The following is an 8,745-nucleotide window of genomic DNA, read 5'->3' as shown; positions in this document are numbered from 1 at the left end:
GTGTATGCGGTGATTAACCTTAACAGTGGTTACAAATTCTATATTGCTCTCGTGTCTGTCATTTTTTAATGCGCAAGTTGTCTCCGCGTGGTTTCTGGAATTTTGCTATCAAACTGCAAAAACTGCAATCACCGTAACAACGTGAATAAGAATATATTTATCTTTAATTTAACTGACATTGGCCCAAACCTTATGGCCGCCATTAAGAGGAATAAAAATAAAATTTGCACAAACAAGCATGTGCGTTGACATACCGCACAAATGGCTTTTGAAAGCCAAACAGTCTTTAGGGCAATTTTTGCACAAGCCGTTTGCGTATGCACGTCGCTATACTCTTGTCAGCGAAAGTTGTCCACGCATTTTTTACGAAACTTTTGTCTGGTATCAGTTTTGAGACAGTCAAAATTGACATATTATCATTCTTACCCGGCTTAAATAATTTTGATACTTCGCCTATAAGAAATAAATAAAAAAAAAATTTGTTTAATTCAATCTCCTACCATCCATAAAATGCAAAATGTATAAGATTATGTTAGAAGATTACATTCAATGCCAATCTGGTCAAAATGGTCCAAAATTTATGCGTCTGTACTGTGCGTAAAAGGGCACTGACAAAAGTCATACAATTTACCAAGGGACTCCTAAAGTGCATCATCAACTTTCACACATTACTACATGAATTTTGATGCAGCTTGAGGAGTCCCGAGTATAATTTAATTTATATCTGGAAAATTTAACTAATATCTAAGTAGTCAAAATACCACGCACAGGACATATCACGCTAACACACACGAGTAATATTTACCCTACGTTTCGGCAACATTACAGTCTACTCGTGACCACGGCCACTGTAATGTTGCCGAAACGTCGAGGTAAATATTACTCGTGTGTGTTAGCGTGATAAGTCCCGTGCGTGGTATTTTGACTATGAGTGAAAATCACGAATGTTTAAGACATTATAATATCTAAATATCAACATCGTTTAATCAGTGTACAGCAAGTGTTGTCAGCCTCATTTCTTTTTACTTGCCGCGGGTTTTAGTGGACAGCTTTCGCTGGCCAGTCTTCGTGTAGCCGGGTCCGTACATTTCACGGTACTGTCATCCACTTCACTATAGGTCCGTAGGCAGGCCATACCGGTAGTTTCGGGACCAGCCCGTCGCAGACAAAGCACGGCACGGGTCCCGCTGGCCGGAACACGCGACGTTGCCAAACCAGCTTACAGACGGTGCCAATATGCTGAGTGGGGACCTATTTAGCGTCATGTATGTCTTTATCTGTTCTATGTTGGTTTATATGTTTGTTTAATTGCGTTGAATAAATGTATTTTCTTTCTTTCTATCAATAAATACAGTCAAGGTCATCAATGTGAATGTATACAACACAAAGTTGCGCAAAAATATTGCAGCAACAACAAGGTTCATTTCAGGCGGAAACATACTATCAAGAATTGAAAACGCGACGCCACGCCACGTCGTCCGACGCATGTTTCTATATGCACTTGACCATAATAAATATATAGGACTGACTGATTATTGGACTGACACGCGTTGGAGGGCGTGTGCAAGCGTGCCGTGTGGGTTCTAAATAGTGTATCGGCACCTTTATGATGCATAAACACGGTACAAATGTAGTGCATAATGATTTACCATCGTATTTTATCGGAAGAGTTCGTATTTATCATGTCTCTCAGTTAGCTTTGACATTTGACACTAAATAATAAAGTTCCATATTGACACTTCGGGTGCCGTCGTTTGAGATCCGACTTTTCCCGATGGAAATACATTTATACACTACATCTGAGAGTGTAACGAAGTAACAAATTGTGGGTAACGCTACAGCTGGTCCGCCGAGAGCGTAACAAAGTAACACACTATGGGTAACAAAGTGCGGGTGGTTCCGTCGAGTGCTTGTCGGTGGTGTTAAGTAACAAATTGTGGGTAACGCTACAGCTGGTCCGCCAAGAGCGTAACACAGTAACACACTGTGGGTAACAAAGTGCGGGCGGTTCCGTCGAGTGCTTGTCGGTGGTGTTAAGTAACAAATTGTGGGTAACGCTACAGCTGGTCCGCCAAGAGCGTAACACAGTAACACACTGTGGGTAACAAAGTGCGGGCGGTTCCGTCGAGGGCTTGTCGGCGGTGTCAACGGCGTAACAAAGTAACAAATCGTGGGTAACAAAGTGCGGGTGGTTCCGTCGGGGACTCGTCGAGGGTGGGGGCGTCAACGGCGGCAGTGCGCGACGCGGCGCAGCCACGCCTCCACGTACCAGTCCCGGCGCTAGTCGGCGGGCCGCGGCGGCGGCGCGCGCGGCGGCAGCGGCGACGCCGGCACACTCCAGCTCTCCACTTGCGCCCATCTGTATTATGTAGATATGCACGTTTATGCAAATGCCATGCAAAATTTTATGACGTATATGATCTTAAAAAAATCTATAAAAGTTAACAATGTTTTGACTCAGTACTAATACGAGTATATGCCTATATATGTTTGAAACTGTCTAGTCTAGAGATATTTAACCTCGTAAGAGCGTTTTTACATTATCCAGCCCGATATCCGATATAGGCGCCGACACCGATATGTTCACGGCACCATCTGACGCCCGTGGGCTGTCGGACGATAAAGTATGTGTGCTATGCGTGTATCTAAATTGTCTGTGTGTGCCATTTTGAGCCGGCCGCATCGGAACGATGTTGTCAGAAATACGTGAAAGCAGCACTTGGTGCCGGCCATCGGATGTCGTTTATCGTCGTCCGATACCGATATCGGATCGGATAATGTGAAAACGCTCTAAGGCCCACGTCAAATATTGATCGTTAGAATTTGAAACTTAGTGTCAATGAGTAAAGTTTGACATTAGCTTTGACGTATGTCCTAAATTAAGGACGTTGGGCCTTACGAGGTTAAGAGCGTTTATACTTGCTGAGTTTTTCTCGATTATTCCATAAACAAGTTATGAAAATTAAAAATGTGGTCTGATACAACTGTTCTTAATTTATATAAGTTAATGTGTCTACTGCAATAATTATTCGTGATAGACTTTTATAGTCTTTAAAAACGAACAAATGATTATTAACCGTCTTTAAAGAAAATAAAAGTATATTATATATATATTAAGAACAGTACTAACAGAACACATTTTTAATTTTCTTTTTTTTTATAGAACAATCGAGAAAAACTAACAAAAACGCACCGTTGCCAGCTCAGCAGGTACAAACGCCCTTAACATACCTAGGTACTTTTGATAGTATTATTGTACTGACCTGGTAGCGTTGTGCGCGCGCGCGTCCCGCCTGCCTGCAACGTTGTGCCACTTGACGTAACCGCTCAGCCTCCGCTTGAGGAGTCCGGCGATCGAGTGCAGCCAGCCTGCGGCGCGGTATAACGTCACGCCCCGTCCCGCTGCCCCGGAGCTCTTTGGTACTAGCGTGACCACAGCGTGACAATAACCAGTGGGTGGGAATAGCCTCGGCTTAGCCAAGGTCCATTTGCAAGTACACGATTCAAACTTTAAAGCTCGCTTTGATTTTCTATTTTGTTATTGGATCGAGCATGTTTTTAGAATGAAATGAAACGTTTTATCTATTCGTTTGGTAACTAAACGAACGAGTGGTTCCTAAACTTTTTAATATTGATACCCATATGACCTATTTATTTATTTATTAGCATTAAATTGTACCTAACAATACAATTTTACCTATAAGGTGTAGCTAAATATTTACATACATACATAAAGCATTCGTAATACAAATTAAAACATTTACATCACATAAAGTCACCTACCTTCTGGGATTAATGAATTAATCCCCCTTAAAATTTAATAAATAGATACAACGCAAGCAAATAAAAATATCTTTATTAATCACAAAAATACTTTGAACTTTTAAAACCAGTCTTACAATGTTGATTTTTTTTTTAACAATGGAATAAGTAAAAATAACAGCTAGAAAGAGATGCAATCTGCGGTAGGTACTGAACTGCGATCTATTCTATCATTTTTAATTTTTACTATTTAGTTATTATTATTTAGTATTTAATTAGATTAGGTCTTAATTATTAGATTATTTAATACCCCCAGAGAATAGCTGATTTACCCCGCGGAGTTAATTACCCCTAGGTTCGGAACCACTGCTCAAGTTTAGTATCTGACCGAAATTTCCTTTTCGGAATTTCGGTTTAGGCACACAGTCTATTGAAAATAAGACCGAAACTAAAACTGGGTTCTTCGACTTTAGAGCGGTGCTGGGGCGCCACAGGCGTCGTGCAGTGCCACCTGCGCATCTAAGTACTGATTTGGTCGTCACTACTTTATATTTCTATACACCGTGTTTTTTTTTGATATCCGTTAACTTCGGCAGACGATTCAGTTCATTGATATGAACTACCTGATAATTAACTTTTTCGCGGAATTGAAAACAAAATTTTGGATATAATAGCTTCACATTAAAAAAATCCACATATTTAACTTTTTTTTTGTTAAACATGTGTGAATTAACACGGATTAATTATGGACTTTGAAAAAAAAACATAAACTAAAGACCTTTATGCTGTTTTACTGCTAATAATTAATTATCTTAACTCTTAATTATCATTTAAACAGTAATAGTTAGGCCTCTAGTGTCTTACAGAAATTAACTTCAATTGACCTGTAGATTGTCCCCTTAAAGTTAACGGACATCAAAAATAACACGGTGTATTAAATGGAAGAGTAACTCCCTCTTTATATTGTTCAAACTACCATGTAAACATACAAGGGTTAAAATTAACGCAGGTTTAAAAATAAATACAACAATCGCCCGGATAAAATTTCGGTTACACTAATAATCGGTGGAGACCCAGAACAGTTATGTGCAACGGATAGACCCGGATAACCATATGGAAAACCTATCCACGCAAGGACCAAAGCCAAAGGATTTCAGCATGTCCGTATCCGACTGGTCTCAATGAAGTTCGGACTACGGCAATAGTTTTTCACCGAGTTACCACACTGGTTATTATTACGCTACGATAATGCTTCAGGGCAATCAGGAAATTGTCTATGGTTTCGTTTGGGAACCTAGTCTACTGTTGCAATGGTTTTTATTCCGACAGAGCGCGCTAGTAGAGACGTTTTCCTATTCAACTGTAATATTATTAGGATGTAGTCCAATGTAGTACAAAAGAGTCCAATGGCAAACAGCAGTCTTAATCCAAAAGTAAATTTTTCCATAGCAAAAATATTTAGTTTACAATCTTACATACTATTCTTGGATTACCAACGACAAAAATATAAAGAGAAAGAAGAAAGAAAGAAAGAATTTCTTTGAAATATAACAAGGTTACAATTTAGATTCATCGGCGGACTCCGCACTAGACTCTGGGCCTGTATCGCGGAGACCAGAGAATTTACAATTTACAGCAGTTACTTAAACAATTCAATGTGTTTCAGTTAAAAAAATAATCTATGCCAATTCAGACTGACTGCTACAAATTGCCGCAAACCTGGTACTTCCGGTTGTCAAAGACATTTCAAATTTGTTATGAAGGTCCAATAAGAACAGACTGAAAAATCTTACTTTTTTATGCCAGTCTGTGCTCTGTCAATAACCATTTAAAATGACCTCACACTACATACATTTTGCTTAGGAAAGTAGCTCTACTAATAATGCATTTTCATTGGACTCACCTTGCTCTTAACCTTTTTGTTACAGTTGAACAGGGAAACAATCTCAACTAAAGGGAATTTCCTTAATCACGCTGCAAAGCGATTTTCACAAACGCAACGGACAGTATAATCGCTTGCAACACCACGCGTCATGTCAAACCTATAGTTATTGCCAAAAGGTTCTACTGCAAATCGAGTTATAGGTTACCTAGCGAAACCATAGCCTAACCAAAGTATATCGTAACAACCCGGACTCTGTACCAAGGAGCTTCGCGTATTGCCATGTGCCCGGTTGTTATTGGTTGATCGCGCGATGGAGTGATGATGGTAAGGAATGAACCCCACACCCGGCTAGCAACAGGCCCGGGGTCGACTCGCGGGACCCATTCATTGCGTGCACTCAGATCACAGGTATCATGATTTATACAATAGAGTTTTTGACACCACCAATCGAAATTTCCTGACGACATTGATATTGTAAAATAAATTTCATTTCCATCGTTCGTACCTTGGACATTTACATGTTTTGTGAATTTATATGATTAAAATGACATATTTTAATTATACTGCTTATTATTTATTTATGATTAATTTTTTTTTGGCCAGCATTTTATCGTATTTTGATCACGATTACACATTATTACAAGCTTTTATTTAACTTGCCCTCTGTTCGTTTATTTGTTTATTTATTTGGGTCAAATCTTGCAAGTTAAATTTGACCCACTTACAGTAGTCCAATCGACTTGAAATTTGATAAACTTATGTAAATCTGGTGACAATACAATAATCTGATAGTGACATCCTGGTAGTCCGGCCAGAATCGTCTTCCACAGGACGGAACTCTTCAACGGTTAATGGCATCGACTTGAAATTTGGTATGCAAATGTAGTTTTTGTGACAATACGATTAGTAAGTCAGCAAAAAATCTTGTAATAAAAATGTAAATTAAAAAAACTTATTTTATGTTATGAGTGGGTATCCTTTTGTGATTTTCTTTTAATTACCTGACATGTATTTACAATGTATTTTTAAGAAGGTAATAAATATCTATCTATCTATCTACGTCTGTTTTGACAGACTACCCTGTAGGTAGATGTTGAATAGTAATACAGAACTATGCCATTCTTTAGCAATCACTTTGTTACTTAAAGCAACTTAAAATCCTTTTGCATTAAATAGACGGCTATGGAATTGATTGGTGATGTCAAATACCTTATCCAACGCGCGTTTTCGCATGCACCATCTCTCTCCAACCCGCGTGTTACATTGTTTGACAGAAAGAGATAATGCATGATACATCGCACGTTAGACATAATCTCCCTACAAGTGCTAAACGAGTCGGCAATGAATGAGCCGTTTGCTATTCAGTGCGTCTCCCTCTAACTTCTCTAGAAGCTGATGTAACGCAGCCAGCAAGCAAACTAATCGGTAACTGCAGACTAAGATTAACAGTTATTCATCCCGAACGCCTAAACTCAAGAACTCGAAATTTGAAAGCGCTTAAAGGATTGTGATTTTTATTTTTTTATTGGAAATACAGGGTGGCTCATTTAGATCGGTCAGTATGGGAAAGTCTGAAACTACAGATCTTCGTATGTCTTATAGTTTCACTTTCCCATACTGACAGATCTAAATGGGCCAACCTGTATATCGTAAAAATATAATATTAAAGTTGAGCACGTATTTAACACGTGTCAGTTCATATAATACTGTAATTTTAGACATGTCTAAGACATTTACAAAACTGTGTAGAGGCCGCACGTTTTTCTAATTGCAAACGACGTAAAGTAAATACTATTTATTGCATTTTATTACTTACATTATAGACAGAATAGAGATTGCGATTTGACAATTGTCAGGAATTGCTCATTGTTACATTTAGAGAACACTCGTGTTTCAACACGGCGTCAAAGTCGCGCTCGCTTATGCTAGTCGCGCAAACTTTCTTAATCTGCAGCTTTCGATCAATACGTACTAGCAAGGTGTTAAGGTCTAGTTTAGTGTGAGGCGGGTGAAGAGCAACAAATGGGCAGGCGATGTGGGCGCGTGAGAGCAAAGCAAGGAACGTTTGAAGCAACGTTTCGCCAACGCCCAACACGGCTCGGCCAACGTTTGAACAAACATGTCCCAACAGAGAAATTACACTTTACACAGGTTCTGTAATACATTCAAATACAGGCAACGACAAGTGTTTGCAATATGCTCACTGTACGATTCGTTTATCTATGGCATAGCGCGATAATTTCTAATATTGGGCAAATTCTGTCCCCAAAATGGTACTTAAGGATGAACGGACCGGAGCTTCTGAATTCTGGGGAGGACGCGGACCTGCCCCGCATCGTGAAGTTCCAAGTTACCACACCAATGAGGGCTATCGTTTTTTGTCTCACTAGATGGCGCACTGTTGCGTGAGGTTTTTAAGTATGGCTTTCAAAGTCTGTTATTACGGGCGTGAAAACAAAGTTTAGAATTAAATCATATTAATACACCTAAAACCGTATCATAAAAATATCGAGCATGCACAGTGTTGCATAGTCCGTTTTGTTCGGAAAAAAGGGAGGACAAAGGTTCTTGAAGACAAAACTGTCTCAAAACACAGACATTCATTGCCCCGGAACGCATATTTGCCATAATTAATTTCAGATATTGCAAATATTCACAAATTTCTAATTAATAATATAAACCCGCGTAGCTCACCAAAAACTATGAGATTTGACATTTCGTAGACCTCACGCTACACTAGCGCCTCTAGTGGCGAATTCATACGCGATGGCCCTCATTGTTATTATTACGCTAAGCCTATGGTGTAACAAGTTGATATATATGCTATAGGTGTGTACAGCAAGTCTTAACAAAATGCCACACATATGTTAGATATTTCGTCCTTTTATGAACTTTACTTTCAACTTTTGCTTTAATTTTTGACTCGCATTCAGTGTCTAGATTAATTTTTGTACACCGTTGCCAGTGCATAATATAGCACTAACAGAAATAAAGTTAGCATTTATTATTCAAACCGTATTCAAAGTAAAGCTGTCTGGGAAACAAAACTGAGGCCCGATTGTTTAAGCGCTCGATTGTTCTTTGCGATAAACGTAATG

General features: G+C 39.1%; 1 protein-coding gene across 2 annotated transcripts in view; it reads right to left on the bottom strand.

The window, feature by feature from the left end:
* Positions 1–837: 837 nt before the first annotated feature.
* LOC141433244 (dual specificity mitogen-activated protein kinase kinase 7-like) overlaps positions 838–8,745 on the bottom strand; it is an 89,771-nt gene continuing 81,863 nt past the window's right edge. The window contains exons 17-18 of one of the 2 annotated variants that reach the window (XM_074095231.1): positions 3,264–3,369; positions 838–2,359 (exon numbers count right to left, since the gene is read on the bottom strand). In XM_074095231.1, the coding sequence (XP_073951332.1) occupies positions 2,281–2,359; positions 3,264–3,369 (185 nt within the window). In that variant the 3' untranslated portion in view covers positions 838–2,280. The remainder of the gene's footprint in view (positions 2,360–3,263; positions 3,370–8,745) is intronic. The other variant, XM_074095308.1, reaches the window with a different exon arrangement.

This window comes from Choristoneura fumiferana, chromosome Z (genome assembly GCF_025370935.1).
Source record: "Choristoneura fumiferana chromosome Z, NRCan_CFum_1, whole genome shotgun sequence".
NCBI classification, from domain to species: domain Eukaryota; kingdom Metazoa; phylum Arthropoda; class Insecta; order Lepidoptera; family Tortricidae; genus Choristoneura; species Choristoneura fumiferana.
Note: the sequence above shows the minus strand (reverse complement) of the source record. Positions and strands in the feature narration are given on the sequence as shown.